This window comes from Monodon monoceros, unplaced genomic scaffold (assembly GCF_005190385.1).
Source record: "Monodon monoceros isolate NGI ecotype Baffin Bay Population unplaced genomic scaffold, NGI_Narwhal_1 Super_Scaffold_2, whole genome shotgun sequence".
NCBI classification, from domain to species: Eukaryota; Metazoa; Chordata; class Mammalia; order Artiodactyla; family Monodontidae; genus Monodon; species Monodon monoceros.
In genome coordinates, this window is record NW_021703776.1 from 64545320 (window position 1) to 64567645 (window position 22326).

At 42.4% G+C, this 22326-nt stretch overlaps 1 protein-coding gene across 1 annotated transcript in view; it reads right to left on the reverse strand.

Moving 5' to 3' along the window:
* Nucleotides 1-4043: 4043 nt before the first annotated feature.
* Nucleotides 4044-22326, reverse strand: part of LOC114902002 (engulfment and cell motility protein 1-like) — a 44256-nt gene continuing 25973 nt past the window's right edge. Inside the window, exons 4-6 of the mRNA XM_029234324.1 lie at nt 21874-21956; nt 10927-11004; nt 4044-5457 (exon numbers count right to left, since the gene is read on the reverse strand). Of these exons, the coding sequence (XP_029090157.1) occupies nt 5257-5457; nt 10927-11004; nt 21874-21956 (362 nt within the window). The 3' untranslated portion in view covers nt 4044-5256. The remainder of the gene's footprint in view (nt 5458-10926; nt 11005-21873; nt 21957-22326) is intronic.

Consider the following 22326-nt stretch of genomic DNA (forward strand, 5'->3'; position numbering starts at 1 on the left):
TTCCAGCCATAACCCATTTCCTCTTTCTATTGCCTCATGCTGTTACCCCTTCCAGAAAAGCCCTTGATCAATTCTCTTAGAAAGAGTTGACGGAGTGCAGTTAGGTGCCTGGCACTGGGCTCAGGGTAGGGCATGAAAGTGGTGAGAACAGCTAGCCAGATGCCCTCTCTCATAGGGTTCCCAGCAAGTGAGGAAGACAGTGAAAGCTCAATGACCGTAAGTAAAAGGGGCTCTGGGAACACAGAGCCGGAGCCAACCTTGACTTTGATGTCCAGGGAAAACAATGATGATACTGGGACCTGAAGGATGAGTAGAGAGTGAGCCTGGCCTTCTTTCCCTTGTCACCTGGTGGCTTCCTACTCATCCTTCCAACCCTCTCTCAGGCCTCACTTCCCTCCAGGCAGAAGTCACTTCCTGCTCCGTGTGCTAGCTCAGTGTTCTCTACACTAAGATCCTTTTAGCTCTGGATTGCGTTTATTTGTCTGTCTTTCCTGTCCTAGGCTATGAGACTCTAGAAGGCCGAGTCACTTGTTTACTTTTGTATCCCTGTGCCCTGTGCACGGCGCATAGTGAGTGCCTGATGAAAGTGCAAGGGGATTCAGTTCCTGTATCCTGCTTGTCTGTACCCAGCACCTCTCCTAGCCCTGGACCCACCCGGTGCATTCCTGAACCTCTTTCTCTGGCCAAGCTTTCCTTGGTTGCTCGACTTCCAGACTCCTCTTCTGATTCTTCTATACTTTGTCCCTAAACTGACTCTAGCATTCAGAACGCCCCTTCTCTGGTACCTGTTTGCTTCCATCCCTCAAGGGGCTTCGGGGGGGGGGTAACTCTTTTCATTAGCAAAACAGAGTGGCAGACAAATAGCACCTACTAAGAAGTGTTTATTGAAGGTGTTATGTGCTTTTAATAGCATGTCCTCTCTGAGATTTGGTGCCTGGGAAAGGATATTTGCTTATATATACTTATATATATTTGCTTATATATATACAGAGGTGATAGAAATTTAATTTAAAAAATGAGAGCTACATACCCCAATTTGCTTCCTTATCTACATTGGCTTCCGGGAAGCCCAGATTTAGATTTAATGTTCAAGTATATCAACTACACATCATGTTTCTGGTAGAATTATTTCCTTCCTTCATTTGGGTGTGTTCTGATTAAAAACATTTAACATTCATTTTACTGTCAGAAAAAAATGTAATTCCATTAAAAGAAAAATATAGGGTATAACTATATTTTCATATAGAATTATACCATATATCCTTCACCCACCCACCCACCCCCCAAGTTTATTTTAAATTGTGTTTTATTGCAAGTTACCTCAAATATTTATTTCAAGAGTATGTTCAAATTTAAATTTTTCTCCTTTCTTCCTTTCCTTTGCTTATTATTTTCCTTTTTCATAAAACAGGCTGAATTGGTTGAAACATGCCGTATAGTTGAACTATACTAAAGATCATTCAACCACTGTGTTACCATCAAGGAAAGGAGAGGACGTGAGGGAAGGAGAGGGCATGGATGGGGGACCAAAGGGATGGGAGGGGATTTACTTACTGAGCGATGACAATTTCCAGGCCCCTCATCCACAGGTTTCTCAAGTCATGAGATTTCCATTTTAGAATGAGGTTTGGCTTCCATTTCTTTGATTGGAGAAGTCCAACAAGCTGTCTCATGATCTCCCCTCACTTTTATTTCTAAAATCTCCCATTTCTCCTCTCTTCCTGATTTTAGGTGACAGCCTTGTTATCTGCTTACTCACCCATTCCAGAAACTCAGGAGTCATTGGCATTCTTCTCTCTCCTTCACTAAAAAGGCAGCTAACTCTGCTGTTTAATGGCTTTACTCTCCTCCCCTTTCCCATCGTTTATACCAAAGTCTGGCTCAAATGGTTCTTGCTTGGGACTATGTCAATGACCTTCTTGCTAATATCTCTTCTTTCCATTTCTCCCACACTGATCTTTCCCCCACATGGGTATTTTGTCTTTGTGATATTTCTGAATGGCAAATCTGACAACATCACTCCTCTGACTACACTCTTTTGCCCTCAAGTAAAATCCCTGGCCAACCATCTCAGGATTTTCATGATTTGTGCCTCTTACACCCTCTGCAGTCTTCTCTCCCTTCCCCTCTCATATCCATCCTACATACTGGCCACACTGAATGTTTTACAGATTCTGGAATAGTCACCAGTTTTCCTGCCTCCAGGCTCTGTTTGTATGTTTTGCTCTACTTGGAATGTTTTATCTCTTGCGTGGCAAACAGCTTCTCTCTTTCAAGACCTAATTCAAGTTTCTACTCCTCTCTTGGTTTCCCTTACCCCACTTTCAAGCGTGTTGAGCATGACCTCCTTTCTACTACTCTATGTTGTACACAGTTATATAGTATCATTTCCACACTGTGTTGCAATTATCTGGTTTTATATTCGACTAAATTATTTGATTAGAACCTTCCCGATTTCACAAATTTTATTCTTGTTGCATTCCTAGTGTCTAGCTCTAAGCATGTTTTTGATTATCACAGGAATATTTTATTTCCTTTAAGCTAAAGGTTTACAGTAAGTTAAAGGTTTAAGTTAAAGATTTCATAACTAAGACAAAATCGATAAAAGGCATGTATGCCAATGGTACAACTGCTCAGTTCATTATAAAAGCAGGTAGGTAGGAAATGCTTGAGTTGCTAGTTGGAAGGTGGTTTAGAAGGGATTTGCAAATAGACTCAAGGAACATTCAGCCTTGCACTTTTTCTTCTGCAATAATAATCAGATTTTCCTGCCCTCGGTCACTTGTGTTTGAGAGTGCCAGTTAACTACCCTTTCCCCTATAGGTTCTGAATAAGAACGAGAGGAATTAAAATATCAGTGGATTAAAATTCAGCCATCAGTTTTATTTCAGGTAAAGCTGAATTGGAGGATGCAGCTTAGGCTTCACGACAAAACTGGGCTCCTCCTCCAGTGCTCCCTCGGCTTTGGCTGATTTGTCCAAGCTTAGAAACCTGTGGCGACGGGAGCTGAGCTGGCTGTGGGAAGCCCACTGGCAGGGAAAGTTGCATTAGGCAGCCTAGGCTGAGAAGATGAGGTGGGCAAATGTGGACGGCAACCCTGCACCATTTACCACAAAATGAAAGAATGATGTCACACTCTCAGGACCTCACCAGTCCTTGATGGGTGGATGAACAAGCGCTCCTGACATGAAGGACATACATGTTAATATCACCAAAGCTTAATGTAAAGGAAGTATCAACTTGACACTCAGGGGTGAGTGCACTGATGTAAAGCATAATCGCTTGGGAATTACTGTGGGTTATAAAGGAGGTCTTTTTTTCCCTTTTTTTTCCTGTAATATCATCTCAACCCAGGACAATTTGTAATTGCACATCTGGGTAACAAAAGAACGGCAGTGACCTGGAGGCATCTAACACTTCTATTGAGAGTCGAGAGTGGCTTGTGCTATAAATTCTGCATCACTGGGACCTTTCTGATACCCCTTCTAGCCCTTGGAGTTCATGATCCAGATATGCCTCCAATGGAACTAACCTCAGAAAAATCCTTTGCTGGGCTCTTACCCATACTTCATTAATTCATAGTTAGATTCATTTAGTTCTGGCTTGACTGATTTCTGGTCTCTGGGTCTGCATTCTTTTCCTTTGCTCACTGTACTCCTTCAAAGTGTGATGTGTTTCATTTGCTCAGTTCCATAAATTATATAATGGTAAGGAAGAAAAAATAAAAGAGAAAGTCACCGTCAGGAGGCAACAGTGTAAAATGAATAGATCGTATTATTATGCAGTGGGTCTGATTTTTTTAGATGACTTGAGGTGGTCTTCTTAGAAGGATCATTCTTTACTGATATGCAGAGCCTATGGTGACACAGCAATGGTCAGGAGTCCCCTAGGCCAGTGCTTTTCAAACTTTAATATGCACGTGCATCACCTGATCCTGCAGGGCTGGGGTGAGGTTTAAGATTCTGCATTTCTGACAAGCTCACAGATGATGCTCATGCCTGGGCAGCAAGAACCTAAATGACCAAATCAAAACACCGGCCCCACAACTCATCACAATTAATTTTATTCCACAGCATGTTTAGGGGAATGTTATTCTCAGGAAGAGGTTTAGGATTCAAATAATTAAAAAAAAAAAAAAAACCCTGGAAAGTACACACCTTTATGTATCTTTTCTTTTCATTAAATATATATCTGTTTGGCAAAAAATGTTAGACTCTTTTGTACAAAAACAAAGCAAAGAAAAAAAATAACCAAAAAAACATAACCCATCCCCCCCCAAACCAACAACCCTGAACCCTTGCAAACTGTCAATACCTGTAATAATTACAACGATGTAAACTTGGATACTTGACCATCCTGTGGAAACCTGTGCTCAGCAGAACCACCAGGAGAAGGACCACCAAACCCTTCGATAAGCAACTGCCTCTCATCGGGGCTTTTAGATTTAGCACATTAGAGATGGAGCAAGGGGACTGGTTTCACCATTTGTGCTTTCAGCTAAGGCGCTGGAAGGGTGTGTGGCAATGAAGAGGGCAGGTCTGGGCTGGGGCAGGGAGAGGAAAGCCAAGACTAGCTGGGAGGCAGGAAGGGTGGTCGCAGTCACAGGGCAGACGTGAAGTGGCCATGGGAACCACGGACTGTGGAGACCCAGCCCTGGGAAGAACTAGGAAGAAGCTTCTGCTGTTGCTCTTGGGACCAGAGAGGAACAGGGCAGGCAAAGGCCGGGATGTGGGAGGGAGGGGGTTTGGAAGCAGATTTCAATTCACATGGAACTGGTGGTGTGAGCGGACTCTAGAGAGCAGGGGAACGAGGAGGTGTTTGGTCCTCTCAAGTAGCTAGACTGTTTCTTCCAGACACAGGCCTCGGGCACACCCCTGGGTCTGGCTGTAGGTTTGGGGGCGGTCTGGTGCTGCTGGCTTTCAGCCTCCAGGAGGGGTGGGCTTGCCTGCTGGGATGAAGATGGAGGGCCCTCTGGCTCTCTTACTGGCGGTGGGTTTTGCTTTTCTCCCACCTTAGGCTGCAGCAACGGGAGGTGACCTAAAGCATCGGAGTCTAGAAATGGAATCAGGGCGGTGAGCAGGACGCCAGGGAGGGGCAGGAAGACGCCGGGGCTAGAGGCGTTGGGGCCAAAGGAAATGTGGACCACAGCTTTCCTCTACCACAGCGGATTCCAAGGCATGGGAGCGTTTTCATTCTTCTCTCCTGTTAGCTAGCTCTTCCAGTTTTGGAGGGGGGAGCTTCTGGACCCCGAGCGCTTCAGTTACAGTCATAGACAAAGTCATAGTTGCTGGGCTCCTTGGGGATGGGTGGAGGTGCGTCGGGGATCTGAATGTTTTCCAGGTCCAGGAGGCGGAGCTTGATTTCCATGCTGAGCAGCGTGTCCAAGTCATTCCTCGTCAGGTCACTCATCATATCTTTCCCCAGCAGCGCATTCAGCCCATCTGTCCAGATACAGTACTGGTGGGAAGGGAGGTGACAATGAGAACTACTGATGACAATAACAAGAGGAGAAACAATAGCTAACACTTACTGATCACTCAGGATGGTCTAGGCTCTGTGCTAAGTGCTTTGCCTACATCATCATTTAACATGCAAAGCATGTCTATAAAGCTGACACGTCTGGTAGCATCTCTGTTTTACAGATGAGGGAACTGAGGTGGTGAGAAATTAAGTCATTTGGTAGTACGTGGAGTGGGTGGGATTTGAACTTACGCAATCTGCTTCCAGTGCCTGCACTCTTCTGTACCCATGATGCCTCCCTGTGGCGCAGCAGGAGGGTCTGGGTTTTCGTGCCTGTGCAACATAATATCTCTAACATCCCACCAGTGAGTCAATGAGTTTAAGGTATTGGTAGAATATATCCCAACACTCCTGGACTCAACATCATCAGGTAAAGCTTGCTTCTTTCCTCATTCCAAGTATGGTTCCCGGTCTAATAGCTCATCTCTGCCTATCCTGTCTGATTCCCAGCACCCACAATGACAGCCCAATGGTAGTCCCACCTTTGCATTTCTTAGCAAAAGGTCTAGGAAATATCTGACTGCTGCCCGATGTCTGGTGGGCAAAGTGGCTAAAATTATTGGGTGATCTTAACGGAAGGTGGCTCGGCTGCCGGTCTAGGGACCCCTTCTGCCTGGGTCTCCAGGTTCCAAGGATTTTCTCCTCCAGGTCTCTGGAGCCTGGTCCCTGGGCACATCCCCTGTTTTGGAAAGCACTCCATAGTACCCAACCAGGAGTTTGGTTCTTCCCCTCTCATTAAAATTAATCGTGTCCTTTGCCTCTCCAGTAGACTAGGAACTGTGCTCCGTTTATCTGAGGACCTGCCTTGCTTTTGTCAGTTTCCCTCCAGAGGCTGAAACCCTGCCCTGCCCTGGTATTAGAGCCATGATACCTGGTGGAAGAACTGGCCCCTGCTGCCCGCATCTCAGAAACATGCCTGCATTCTGGATGCTCTGCTTGCTCACCTTTTAGGATGTCCTAGTCCTATATAGGACCTCTTTGAGAGCAATTTCCCTGCTTTTCCTGTGGGACTGGTCTTCCTTCTAGAACATCCTCTAGATTCCCCCCTCTCTTGCCCTTACTGGGTCAAGCTGCAATTCCAGATCCTACTTAGCTTGTCCTTTGCACTGTGGTTACCTGGGCTATGTTCCAAAATACGATAGCAGATCTCAACATAAAAGTGCTACAAGATGGCAAGCACTACACAGATCTCAAGTCACAGTGAGGTGACAGACATCTACCACGACGCACACTGGTGGCACCACTTTTTAAGCCAAGGAGGTGTACCATGGGTGTTTCACGAGGCCCGTGTCTGAGTAGCACGGCCCTGAACTGTAGAGCTTTGGTTCTGCCTTGGCTGTGGGATCTCAGCCAAAGCCTTTAACCTCTCTAAACATCAGTTGAGTGCTAAAGGATTTCTGGAAGTATTAGTGTCCTCATGAACACCTTAGATAGATTCCAAACACATCGAAACATTCGTTTCCTCATAAATAACTTTAATAAAAATAGATACCCAGGTCCTACCCTGCAGATCCTGATCTTATGGATCTTGGGTCAGGAAATTTTATTTGGAAAAGCTTCTAGCTAATTCTGATGTCCCTCCAGATATGGGCACCACTGAACCCCATGCTCTTTAAGGCCCCTTTCAGCTCTGACACTGTTTCACTATAAATCCCTACGTGCTGGGGATTACTGCTTTTTGTGCACAGCTTTCCCAGTCCTGGCTAGCTTCCTAGTACAGATTAATTTAACCCACGGGAACACTTCTGTGGTGCTTTTCTTTTCAGAAGCAGCAAGTACAGAAAATTTTATTAAAAAATACATCAACCAATAAATAAGAACTCTGTAGTACTGAATCTGAGTTGGAAGTATCAATATGAACTTACAGTGTATTTTATCTTTAAAAAAACATAACTCCAAGCTCTGTCTACAAAAAACCTGAAAATAATGACCAACGCAGTAGTGACAGGCACACCTAATGTCCAGATTCTGGTCGCTAAATACCAAAAGGAGCCAAAGCTCCACAGAGAAAAGGTAGGAAATGTACAAGATGAACCTGGAATATCTTGTCATGCCAGAATGCCTGAAAGCTGCCAAAGACATCTGTCAATAGAACTCAGAAGCTAACCAGAAGGTGTTCCTTCTTTCTCTAGATAATTTGGACACTGATAATGACAATAACGGCAACCTATTGATATACAAATACGTTAAATCCATAACTTCATAATGATACCCAAACACCAAACATCCTTCACTGGCCTCCTTTGAAGATGCTCATGATTCTGAAAACTGGTCAAGAGAATCAAGCATTATCCTGCCTATCATATGTACACTGTTTAACCTCAGGGTAACCAAAGAGTTGATGAGGCCAGTTTCTCTTTATGTAACTACAATAGAATTGGAATATCAACCTTTTCCAAAGTCTAATAGATCCAAGGATCTGGGCGATAATCATCAATGGTTGCAAACATTTCCAAAAGAGAGACAACCAGACATCACGGAAGAATACAACACTACTGCTGCTTAAAGCAGAGCCTGAATCGCCTAACTATCACTTAATAGGACATACAGGATGCAGATAAACACGTGAAATGATAGAGCAGGTTATGGTAGGCAGAACAGTACCCTCCTTTGAAATAAGACCATGTCCTAATCCCTGGAACCCGTGAGTATGTTAGGTTACATGGTGAAGGGAATTAAGACTGCTAACCATCTGATCTTAAAACAGGGATTTTTATCTGGGATTATCTAGGTGGGCCCAATGTAATCACAAAGGTCCTTAAAAGTGGAAGGGGGAAACGGAGCAGGAGTGAGAGAGAGGGAGATTTGAGTATGGAAGAGGCGGTCAGAATGATGCGGTGTGAGGACTCAACCCGCCGTTACTGAGACGGATGGAGGTGAGGAAGGAGTGAGGAAATGGATTATCCCCTAGTCCAGAAAGGAGTGCAGCTCTGTCGATACCTTGAATTTAGCCCAGAAAGACCTGCATCCGACTTCTGATCTCCAGAATTGTAAGATAATACATTTATGTTGCTTTAAGCCACTAAATTTGTGGTAGCCAAGGAAACTAATACACAGAATTAAAATCAGCAAAATCTAGATTATTGACTATGCTACCAAACAGATGAGCTGGTTTTTTCAATGAATAAATTGCAAGGAAATAAAACACATGCACATGTTCACGAGAGAAGGAGAGAGGAACCTATAGATTCAAGGAAACTGAAGAAACACGTGAACCAATTGTTATGTATGGATCTTGTTTGGATTCTGATCTGAACAAAGTATAAAAGAAAAAAAGAAAACCAGAAATGAGACAGTTGGAGAAATCTGAAACCTGACTGCAAATCGTGGTATTAAAACGTTATAAAATTGGGTGTCATCATGGATTGATAGTTATGTTTCCAAGTGGACTCTTTATTATTTAGAGATGCACATGGGAATATTTACAAATAAAACGATATGATATCTGGATGAGCTTCGAAAATAATCTGGGGTGTTGTGGCAGCTGGGTGTGAGTGAGGGTATAGGTGAAACCTTATTGGCCATGAGCTGATAATTGCTGAAGCTGGGGATGGGCACTGGCAGGAAGTCATGGGTCCAGGTCCTGCTTTCCTCCTTCCAAGCTACACAGTGCAAGGGTCAAAGAGAAAGTGTTTCTGGAACAAGACCTCCATGGTTTAAATCCAAGCTCTATCACTTACTGCTTGTTTCATCTTGGACAAGTTTCTTAACCTCTCTGTGCCTCATTTCCCTTTTTTATAAAATGGGAATAATGTTAGTTTGTTCCTTAAGAGTTACAGAATGAGGATTAAGAGAGGTGAAGCACATAAAGCATTGAATGGTCCCTGGTGCAGAGTATTCCGGTTATAATTACTATTACCAGTACTATTGTCGAGTTATTCAATTTTGGGAGGCCTCTCTCTCCCCCTTTAATAAACAAGGATATCTGTGACAGAACTTTCCATTTTATGGAGCAATTATGCAAATAAAATGAGGTAGTAGATACGGAAGTGGTCTGAAGAATACTTTTAATTTACACAAGTGTATGGCATTTTTCTCCTCACTACATCGGTAAAAAATGGCAGATATGAATAAAAATTTGGCAGTCCCAGAACATTTATCCTTATCTGGAATTAATGTATACTGGGGAAAACAGCGTTGTATAGATTTAAATAGCATCCACAGTTCTACCATTTGAAGTAGTTTCCTATACATCCGTATATATCTTGAATACGGTGGCCTGTGTACAACCACAATTTTATTTAAAAAGAGAAATGGTAGGACACAGTGTGTATTTTCAGGAAGATGAAGACAAAGTCATCCCCTTCTGTGAACGAAATGTCAAGTAACACAGAATTATATTTAAGTGCCGCTCTAAATGCAGGATTTGCATATAATCTTTCTTCTCTCTTTGGGATGTACAATTTTATTCAAAAGCTTCAAACCAGTGAAAACCAAATACAGAATAACTTCTAAATGAGCTAAGTCTCCCAGGGGAAATGGGGAACAAAATTCAAATTCTATTAAAATGTTCCTTCCTTTCTAAAAGCTTTTTATGTAACCACATGCACAACAAAAATTTGAATGGTATCATCTAAAAATAAGAGTTTCAAGCATGATGTTGGGTTCTAGTTTACAAGAGAAAAAGTTAAATCAACCAGAGCTGCTACTTCATCTTACAAATGCATTTTCCTGGATTTATGCTAAATATTTTAAATATAGCTGACAGCATGATTCAAGAAGAGAAACAAATTATACATATAACAAGATGTCAAAAGGAATAAAAGCATCTCAAAAATAAAATTCCAACAGCAGAGACAGCCCTAAACCTCTTAAAATAACTTACAGAAACATGGTAAAAAACCTACTCCATCAAATGTTTTAAAGAATAGAAATAAGTTTATCATGGGAAAATTCTGGCCCAAAGCTAAATATTCAAGGAAAACCAAAGCTATAAGCCAGGGCTGATACTTCCTCTGGGTTAACAATTATGCCCTTACTGAGTATGAAGCATGTGTACATTCTTCTTCTTTACCATAACCTCTTTATTTTTATTTTTTAAGTTTTCGTTTATTTATTTATTTTTTGGCCACGCCATGTGGCATGTGGGATCTTAGTTCCCCAACCAGGGATCGAACCCACGCCCACTGCAGTGGAAGCGCGGAGTCTTCACCACTGGACTGCCAGGGAAGTCCTTACCATAAACTCTTGATCAAGCTAAGAAGAAGTTGAATCTGTTACCACTTGCAGTTTTTCGAGAGGTTCCTGTTCTATTCCAAGTCAACAAGATGTACCTTTGCTCGTGATTTTTCTCAGGTAGACATTTTAAAAAAATGAAATTCCTTTCTTCCCAATATTTTTTATCTGCTTGTTTTTCTGGAGAAAATATGACATTCTCTCATAAATTAACCCCACTGAGACCCTTACCTCATGCTTGTCAGGAGCTATGAAGTTCAGCTGGCAGTTTGAGTCATACAAGATCGAGAAAGCAAGTTCAAGCACCTCCTAAGAGAGATTAGAGAAAACAGCACACTGAGGAAAGTTGACACATCTGTTTTGTAGTCACAAATGGCTGCAGATTGAACATGGAATAGTGCCTACAGTGTGTCCAGGCAAGAGGAGCAGCCGTGAGGCTGACGGGAGGAAGGAGCATGTTTTTCAAGGTTGACAGCACATTTCCTTCTCTCTGTTCAGGGGGAGTCTGCGTGAACCATCTCATTTAATTCTCAAGACAGCGCATGGAGCAAATGTTATCATTCCCCTTTTATGCAAAGGAGCTCAGAGAGGTTAAGTGAGTTGTCCAAGGCCACATATCCCCAAAGCTGTGCTACTCTCCTATCTTCAGCATCTCCCTCCCGGGGAGACCATGAAAAACAGTAAACTCCTTCCCAATCAGCAGCATTACGGGCTGCTCTATCTTCTATCATTTCCAAACAGACAGGTGTCCATAGGGGTATGAACTTGCTAAAACATGGAAGCTGCGTAGGAGGTAATGAGGCTTCTGGATGAATTCATTATCTGTAGGTAACACGTCTGCCCTTTGACCTCTGAACTACTGTAGAGCAAAGGCTACACAAAACCTAGTTTTATCCTATAGTGGCTGCAGGGTATAAAGGAGAGCGTGGGCCCAAGTGGCAGAATAGCTGGGGTTCATTCATTGGTGAGTGTTCGTTCGAATGTCTGGGTTCATTCATAATACAGACTATGAGACAGACCCCCAGGACCAAGGACTAAGTGACACTGTCATTTCATGGTAGCTGAATGACCTTGGCTGAGACACTCAGCGTCATGCCTAATATGTATGTTAATATATGCTTCTCAAATTGTATGCACTGTGCAATATTGGATACTATGATTTTTCTATTGGACTGACAGCGGGGTACAACCTATGGAAGATGAGAGTCATTGCACCTCTCAACACCCTGACAACTCCTAATTTGGAGGGAAGGGCCAAATGAGTGCACATCGGTGCTTTGCATCACTGTAACACACGTGCTAACCTTCCTTCTCTGGGTCTGTTAGGCGCCACTGGCGACCGCCCCTTTCTCTTGTGCTATGATCTGGGAGCTGCATTCTCAGTAACTACCCACAGGCCTTCCTTCTTGGGGAGGTAGATCGCTCCACATCACTCTCTACCTCAGCATCTGTCAGAGGGTTTGCCTTTGGCCAGTAAGTCACGGCAAGAATACCCCCAGAAAGAAGACAGCAGGCAGAAAGATGAGGTCAATGCCTTCAGATTTCAGATGAGAAAGAACTCTTCCAAGTGAACTCCAAAGGCCCAGCATTAGCTGGATGCCTCTCCTGACACAGCAAACCATCAGGCTATTTGTGGCTCTCATGGATTTTAATCTGTGTCTGGCTCACCTCTAGCTGTCCCATCATTAAGGGAAAGCAGCTCTTGTTCTGAGCCCAGACCTACCAGTATCTCATACTCTTAGGGCATCCTCGCCCTACCAGAAATAGAAACAAGTGAAGGAAAGAATGCTGAGTCATAGAATGGGATCTGTTCTGCAAAACTACCCCCCTCTGCATTTTCCATTTTTTAAAAAATTTATTTTTGGTTGTGTTGGGTCTTCGTTGCTGCGCGTGGGCTTTCTCTAGCTGCGGCGAGCCGGGGCTACTCTTTGTTGCGGTGTGCGGCTTCTCATTGCAGTGGCTTCTCTTGTTGCGGAGCACAGGCTCTAGGCACGCGGGCTTCAGTAGCTGTGGCACACAGGCTCAGTAGTTGTGGCTTGTGGGTTCTAGAGCGTAGGCTCAGGAGTGTGGCGCAGGGGCTTAGTTGCTCCGCGGCATGTGGGATCTTCCCAGACCAGGGATCGAACCCGTGTCCCCTGCTTTGGCAGGCGGATTCTTAACCCCTGCACTACCAGGGAAGTTCCTGTATTTTTCATTTTTTTCTTCCTTAGGATTCCATTCAAGCCTGCCCAGTTAAGATCAATAATATTAAAAAAGAGTTCGCCAAAACAAACAAACAAAAACAATTTTTCCATAAGTTTGGCATCTCTTTTGGGTCTTTTAGTTTATAATGAAAATGGTCATGGGCCCTAGTAGTGGTACCATAATTGGTGTCATCCTTTTAAAAAAGTAAGGCAATCCATATCAAGAACCAGGGGTCCCACTCCCGGGTTATTCCTAAAGAAAATTCAAAAGGAAGCAAAAGCTGTATATATCATTACCTGTAAGAACATAATATGAGAAACTAAATAAATGTCCTCCCTTCCTTGGGTAAACCATCAAAAAAATCACAAATTAGCAACCCAGAGAAATACATGCAGTCAGGCATTCAGTATAATTATGAAGATCTGATCTTAAGTGAAAAAAAGCAAGAGAAATGAACACTATATACATACAAATCACAATTATGAACAATGTCTTCCTGTGGTTGGAAACTGGAAGCAAATTGTGAAATGAAAATAATTATGTTAAGGTGCTAGGATCACAGGTGACTTATTTTCTTTTAAAAAACTGAAAACATTTTTTCAACAAAATGTTAAGCTCTAATCTCATAAATTCATAAAGACTGTTCTTAGATGAGAAACACTGATATAGATGATGATTTCTTTACTAATCTCAGTGTCATTCATTAGGAAAAGTCTTTGACTCATACTTGAGAGACTGGAGAGAAAGGAGAAGACAGGCTTTGCTTTTGGACACCCAGTCAGTACATTACAGCAGCACCACGTGACCTTCAGAGGTCAACAGGAAAAGGTGAAACTGACAATGGATTTCCGGCTGACGTTGGACCATGACTGCCACTTTGCTTAGGGCAGGCGCATGGCTAATCCATCCCCTCGCTTACGACAGCAGGTGTGAGCATCACCAGAGCCCAGACGTGGCCTCTTGACTAGGTGCTGAAGTCACTTGAGACCAGAGTGTCAGCGTGGTTGTCCTTGGTGACACTTTCTCTTCTGCAGGGCAGGGAGGGAGCAGAAAGAAAAAGGAGGGGGCCTCAAACTTTGGGTTTTGCCCTTCTAAGGCATTTAGCAGTGAAGATGTGAATGAGCGGAGCTGTCATGACCTAGATTTCTGATAAACACAGGGAGGAAATAGGAAATTCGTGAGAATATCATTCCCCACTTTAATTTCACCGAAGCTGCCTGGGAGGGGTTGGAGGAATTACTTCTCTGACCCCCATGCCTGCGTTGAAGGCTGCTATCGCTTATAATGAGTTTTACTGACGTCCCTGGCCGGCTGTCATTGAGGCATCAGTGGAGGTCAGCTCTCCAGCACTTTGAGCAAGCAGACTGAGGAGCTGGGAGCGGTGGCCTCTCAGGCTAACACTCCAGAAGCTGCCACCTGTCCAAACTGTCTGTGAGGGAGAGAGGTGCCAGGAGATGGTGGAGTAAGCAGTCATGGATCTGGGGCAGTGTCCCCCTCAGGGGCTCCTTGTCACACACCACAACATCTTAGACATCTGATGCTCTGGGGCTTTGCTACTCACTACCTAAGGTCTTTTATTCCCTCTGGATTTAAGTCAGTGGAAAATCATGTCCAGGAGCAGCTTATTTCCATCCTCTGTTCCACTAATGCACATCTCCCACCTCACCATGTGGAGGAAGGCCTGGGATAAGTGAGTTCTGGGGTTAGAGGATACGGGAGGAACTGATCCTATGGTCTCTGACCCCATATTCAACCCTCTAGCCCTGGGACTAGAGACAAGGCATGTGGGGTCAGGGGGTGCTCAGAGAAATTCAGGGCATGATGGTGCCTTGGTTTGGGGATTGCCATCTTCCAGGGGTCAGATGATGGGTTGACTGAATACGAGAGTAGAGTTTTAGACAACATATTTTCGGTGTATAGCGTTGGCCGCCATTCCTTACGTTGCTTTGGGTGACTTGCCTCATTTGGCCATCTCTCCTGGCATTCACTTTAATTATGTTGGCTCTCCACTATCTATCTACGTTATCTTGAGGTCAAAGAATTTTGATTAAAGGTGTAGGATATAACTTGGCATGTGTGTGTGCTAAATATAGCCAGAGAACTAGATATCATAGCTATGAAGCATTGTTGCTCACCTGTATATCTATGAGTTTGAGTTTACATTTTAGAAGGCAAACTCAGTCATTCATATAGTGAATAATAAGATAGGATCTTGCCTTCTATAAGCAGCTATAATGTTCTGGTCCCCAGCTATCTTAGCATGATCAGCCAATAGTTCTCTAACCCATTTTCTTCTCTCTGTCCCCACCAATCCTGTACTCTGAATTCAATGTTTCTCAATCAGAGGATGCACTTTTACATGTCAAAAGGCCCCACGTGCCTTTTCACATATTGTTTCCTCCTAGAAAGTCTTCCCCTCATTTCTCCTTTTCAAAAGCCAGCTCAGACATCATTTCCTCCACCAGCTTTCTCAAGTCTCCCAGGCTCTCCTGGTATTTAAATTTACTGGGGCATAGGCAACATTGGATTGTAATTTCATGTTGATACTTAAGTCTTATATCTGTTAGACACCCAAGGACAGGCGCCAGGTCGTATTTATCTTTGGATTCCCAGCACCCGGCACAGGCCTGGTATAAAGAAGATACTCAATACATGATGAGTATGAATGGTGAACGAAGTAAATCTGAATAAAAGGCTTTTTGGTTAAGACCAGGCTTTTCAAGCTGAGGCTAGAACATCAGCTTCTAGTATAATCTGCTTCTTATTTCAGGTACATGAAATCATACTGGAAAAATAAAAGCTGGGCTCTGGACATGGTGAGCTTCAAGCTTCTTTCACGTCAAATATATTCCTATCCCTTTCACTGAGACGTGGTCATATCTTCCCTCTGGGGATTACATGTTAACTGTTTAACTCTTAAGGCCCAAATCAGTGGGATAAGTACCAGGAATGCCCACTTTCAAAGATATGGCGACAAATCAACTTTATTTTATGAACCACAGAGTTTAAATTTAGAATCCTTAATCCTCGAAAGTCAAATTCTTCCAATTGAATTTGCATTCACCCATGATAATTCTTTTCAAGTGTTAGACATTTCCTAAGTGTTAGACATTTCCTAATCTCTCTGTGAAGAAGCCAACACTTCTTGTGTCCACAGAAATTTGTCTGTCGCACCAACCTCTTTTAAATACATTGGACTCTAAGCTGCAGGAGGACAGGGCCATGTCTGCCTGTTCATCACTCTGTGCCCAGAGTCTATCCTATCTCAGGTGCTCTAATGCGTACTGAGTGAATGACTCCACGAGCAAGCCTTAGACCATGACTGGCATGCCAGATGTTGAATGAGTGAGAAGTACTAGCGGTTACCAACATCTTGCTATTAACAAGTGTCTGCCTTAAAGATGCTAATGTCCCAGTTTGCCCTGTTCAATAATTGAGCTAATGGAAAGTCCTGTGGCACAAAATGTCAGAACCTACTCTTTAGTTGGAAAAGCTGAAGAGCCAGCAACACGCCTTGGGTGCTGCCCACTGCCGAGCACTGACAGACCTCCTGTGGACAGATTTTGGCCAACTCTCCTTTTAAGCTGCAGGTCTCCCCTCTCCTATCCAGAAGTCCCAGACGTAGGGAGGAGCAGGCCTCTGGAGCAATGGGGAAGGGGTGTGGGTGTGGGTGGATTGAGGAAATAAATTATTAGAACTGTGGGTTTCCTTTCTGCCTTTTGACGTTTCACCCGATGAACCAGATGTATGAATGCTATTAGCATTACAAGACAAACAATTTTCATATGCGTACAAAGGAAAGAGCCAGGCTGGTAGAGATACCGCTGTTTCTCTCAGCCCTCAAGGCAGCCTAGAAAAGCTGGGAGTGGCTGGAATATCTCTGCCAGTGAATCCCAGGAAGTAGCCTCCATCTGAAGGCTTATTTATGTGTTTATAGCAGTGTGCCCCATTATCCATCCATCTGTCCACCCACCTGTCCAATTTTCTATGTGTCATTTACAAGTTTTTTAAAAGTTTGGAAATGTCATTTACTCAGTTTGTTTTGCTGATCTCCTCTAAGGGGAGAGGAATCTCCTACAAGAAGGCCAAAACTACCCACACATATCCTAGGCTCAAATGAGAACATCATCTCTACATCTGTTTTGATATTGGTAACTTGTATCTTCTTTCATTTTCTCTTGGTTAGTCAGGCTAGAAATTTATCAATTTTATTTATCTTTTCCAAGGACCAAGTTTTGATTTTGTTGATTTTCTCTACTGTTTTCTTATTTTCTATTTTATTCATCTCTAATATTTACTATTTCTTTTCTTCTGCTTGCTTTAGGCTTAAATTGCTCTTTTTTCTCTAGTTTCCTAAGGTGGAAACATTATTGATTTTAGATCCTTCCTCTTTTCTAATATATGCATTTAATAGTATAAATTTCCCTCTACGCACGGCTTTCACTAAAACCCACACATTTTGATAAGTTATATTTTCATTCTACTTAGTTTAAAACATTTTGTAATTTCTCTTTAGACTTCTTTAAACTATGGGTTATTTGATAGTGTGTTTTCAATTTCCAAACATTTGGGGGATTTTCCATCTATCTTTCTGTTCTTTATTACTAGTCTAATTCCATTGGGAAGTAAAACATACTTTGTATGATTGCTCTTCTTTTAAATTTGTTAAGATGTATTTTATGGCCCAGAATGTGGTCTATCTTGGTGAATGTTTCTTGTAAGGTTGAGGAAAATGTGTATTCTGTTGTTGGGTGGATTTGTTAATTGGATGTAGTTGACTGATGGTGCTGTTCAAGTAATCAATATCCGTATTGATTTTCTTTCCACTTGATGTATCAATTACTGACAGAAGGGTACCAGAGTCTCCAGGATAATAATGGGTTTGTGAATGTCTCCTTTCAGTTCTCTCAGTTTGTCTCATGTATTTTGATATCTTTGTCCATCCCCTTACTTTCACCTATCTTAGTCTTTATATTTAAGTGGGTTTCTTGTAGAAAACCATATAGTTGGTCTTGCTTTTTATCCACTAGGACAATGTCTGTCTTTTAATTGGTGTATTTAGACCATCGACATTTAAAATGACTATTGATATAGTTAGATTATATTGGCCATGTTTGTAACTCTTTTCATGTGTTGTATTTGTTCTTTATTTTTAATTTTCTCCCTTTTCCTTGTCTTCTGTTTTGAGTATACCAATTCCTCCCTCCTATCCCTTATGACTTTGCTGTCATTCATTTCACTGATCCATATGCTATAATCATCTAACACATTTTACTATTATTATTTTAAGCAAAGAGTTATCTTTTCGATGAATTAATAAAAAAAATATATTTTTATTTTACCTTCACTTATTCCTTCTCTGACACTCTTTCATTCTTTATGTAGATTCAAGTTTCTAACCTATATAATTTTCCTTCTGGCCGAAGAATTTCTTGCAGAGTAGGTCTGCTGGCAATGAATTTCCTTGGTTTTGGTTATCTTAGAAAGTGTTTCTCCTTCACTTTGGGAAGATAATTTCACTGGATATGGAATTTTAAGTTGTTTTTTTTTAACACTAAACATTTCACTCTACTTTCTTCTTGCTTGCATGGTTTCTGATGAGAAATCTACTTTAATTTTAATATTTGTTCTTCTACCAGTAAGGTGTTTTTCCTCCTCTGGTTTAAGATTTTCTCTTTGTCTTTGGTTTTCTTCAGTTGGAATATGATATGCCTAGGGGTGTGTGTGTGTGTGTGTGTGTGTGTGTGTGTGTGTGTGTGTGTGTATGTGTGTTGGTATTTATTCTGCTTGGTATCTTATAAGCTTCCTGGATCTGTGGTTGGATATCTATCTTTAATTTTGGAAAGTTCTTGGCCATTACTGATTCAATATTTCTTCAGTTCTATTCTCTTTCTTTTGGTATTTTAATTATACATATATTATACTTTTTGCAATTGTCCCTCAGTTCTTTGATGTTCTAATGTTTTTTCCTTTTGGCATTTCAGTTTAGGAAGTTTCTACTGACTCATTTTCAAGCTCACTAATCCTTTCCTCAGCCATGTCAAGTCTACTGAAGAGCCCATTAAAAGCATACTTTATTTCACTTCTGTTACAGTACTTTTTACTTATACCCTTGCCTTTTGATTCATTTCTAGAGTTTCCACATCTCTGCTTATATTACCCATCTATTCTTTCATGTTGTTTACTTTTTCCATTAGAGCCTCTAATCCTTTTAATCAGTTATTTTAAATTCTCTGTCTGATAATCCCAGCATTTGTGTCGTATTGCAGTCTGGTTCTGATGACTGCTTTGTTTTTCCAGGCTGTTTTTTAATTGCTTTTTGGCATGCTTGTAACTTCTTGTTGAAATCCAGACATGCTGTATCAGGTAATAGGAAGGGAGATACACAGACCTTTAGAGTGATGATTTATGTTAATCTAGCAAGGAATTGGGATACGTTAAATGTTTGCTATACCTGTAAGTGCCAGAGGCTTCAAATTCCTCTAGTGTCCCTGTTTTTGTCTACCCTACTGACTTTGAGCTTCCCTAAATACTCCTCCTCAGAGAGAGGTTGTATCTTGCAGAACTTTCAGGTATAATCCAGTGTTATTATTTTGGAATCTAGTGGTGTAGTGGTAGGATATGGGTGAGGGATAGCACTCCATAACTTTCCAATTAAAGCTCCATCTTTTGGGGGTCCTATGTCTTGTGGCTGTCACCTTCTCAAGTGTATTTCCAGTAGTACAGCTTTCCCAGTAGCATAGCTACAGAGTTTCCTACTGATTTCCTTGAGGTTCTGACTGCTGTTGATTATATCTCCCCCCAACCCCAACCCTGTGGTTGAGATAAGAAGTCTAAAAAGGAATGCAATGGGAGAAATTCCTTTCCCTTAGCTGGGATAAAGGTTTGGAGAACAGGGCTTCGTTATGGAGAAGGCTCTGTCATATTCCATGATTACTCACCTCTTTCCCCTCCCAGAGCCATGATGGAGGTGGGCAGTGGGGGATGGGGGACTCTCTATAAGATCTTCACTGAGAGAATCTGCTAAGTTTACTGGAAATAAAGCCCATGAAAGTATGCCCCCACAAGACTGCAACCCCCAAGAGTTTCTCGCTCTCATACTAGCAGTCATCAGAATTGCCAGCCAAATGATCTTACAGCTTACGGCTCCAGTAGATTCTGCTTCAGGTGAGCAGATCTGGCTGTGACTCTCTGGATGTACCTGACTCTCCAGATTCCATGGCTGTGGTCTCCCCTGCAACATCAGTTCTCTTGGTAGTTCCAAGAAAATTGTTGATTTTCACTTTATTCAGTTTCTTCTTACTGTAAGGATAGGAGTGACAACTCCTAGGCTCTTTACAGGTTGGGGTGAAACCAGAAGTTCCTTCACACCTGTTTTACATAATTCGCTGTCCCAATCAGAGTGCTTGAGTCCTTGCAAGTTGCTTGGCTGCCAACTATACCCCTCCTAGCCTTCTTTAGGTTACAGACTCTTGTTGCTGCCAATTTCCTCACACCTTGTCCTGCTCGGCTCCAAGTGTTATATAACCACGGGGACCTCAGCTGGAGCTGAGCAGATCCGGCGCTCCGTCTGTTATCAGGTGGTCTTGAAGGAAGGCGGCCCCGCAGGAGGCAAACCATGAAGGCTGGGGACTTGCGTCTTTAGTTAAGGATGCTCTTCTGGTATATGATGAGCTGTTGAATCCCTACTTCCCCATATCTTGGAGAAGAAAGAAATGCTGTGTAACAGATAACCTACAGATCCCAAGGCATGCCCTTATGTCACTCAGCGTTTTATATGATAGCACTGTGACAGGCTCGACACAGAAGGATTCATATGGACTTGAGGTGAGTTATACTCATGTAACTTAAGAAACAAAGATCTTGTTACCTGTCTCCTTGGCTGTATCCTCTCCCTGTTTTCTTCCTAAACAGTACTTTTGTAGTGCTTTTGATTTTCCTTAACCATAGATAGGGTCATCTTATGCAGACCTGGATTCACCTTCATCTTATAATGACTGAAATTACAGGGCAGGCATTATTCACTTCAACACTGATTGATAAATAGGATGTGTATAATGTTTACATTCCTCTTAGATAATGACACGGGACAATAAAGAAGCAACCTATTGATCTATGTGACATTTTTGGCTGTGAGGTGCCTGAAGCTTCCAGATGAAGCTGATTAATTTTGTTCATGGACAGATACTATGTAACACAAGACGCCAAGAAGTAAAAAATTGGCTCCCTGATGGCCCCTCCAAGGGCAAATACCTCCAAACTGGGGGCAAGGGAAATTCCTCCATCTTTTCAGAAAATGCCACCTCCCATACCCTCTGTTATGGAATGTAGGCTGTCACGGCGAACAACATGATGGGGAGGGTGAAGAATATTGCAATGTGAAGAGTATTTAAGCAATATTCACCTCTGGGAAGATTTTCTCCCTTAAGCTGGGTTTGAACTGTTTCACAATATTTCCCATGATGCTGAAGAATATCAGGCCTTTAAAAGTTTTCGAAGATTTGTTTTGAGCCATCTAGTCTCTCCTCCCTTTCCCAGACTTCACTGAGACACCAGGCGGGTAACTAAGAAGGAGGAAATGAAAGGGATTGGGGTGGAAGTGCAGAAGGGAGAATATGAACATAAATAGAAGGTTAGGAGAGGCCCAGAGGATGGACGGAGATGAGTGGAAAAGGCTTGAGAGAAGACTGGTGACAACAGAGAGAGGGCAATTCCTAGGGCTGTACGTAGAAAGGAAGTGAGAGAATGCAAGGCATGGTGGAGATTCGACAAGTGATCAATGAGAGAAAGAATAAGACTAGGTAGGAGATGTAAAAGGAATGAGGAAAGGAAAAGGAGCTGAGTTTAAGAGATGTGTAACTGTGTGTGCGTGTGTGCACTCACACACACACACACCAACCACACAAGCATAGCTACCAAAGAAGGGCTCGGCCCACTGCAGTCAGTAACTGTGTTGAGCAGAGAGAACTATTTGCAATAACTTGGAAATCATACCTTGTTTTGTTTAAGGGCACCTTTCTCTTTCATATGAGGGCAGTCCTTTCCCGTCACCACAGCTTTGATATCTGCCACCGGCACTGCAATTCATAAGAGAAAATGAAAGTAACTACATCATGTGACAGCTTAAGTGTCCATAAAGTAGCAAGACTAAGCATCGAGTCTGCTGCTACGGCTGCCATTCCCAGACACTACCGCTAGAAGAGAAAAGAGGTGAAAAGAAAAGAGAAGTCAAGCGGTGTCCAGGGCTAGGGACTAAAATATATCCTTATATCCTGGTAAAAAGCATCCCTGGGGAGAAAAATCTATGTTCATAGTAGAATTTGGTTCAATAAAGCAAATACCTAAAAAAAGACCAGAAACAACAACAACAAACCCATCATAGTTGCATTAAAAGTGATGGTATTAGAAGCAGCGGTAATAATCATACTAATAGTGGTACTGATACCG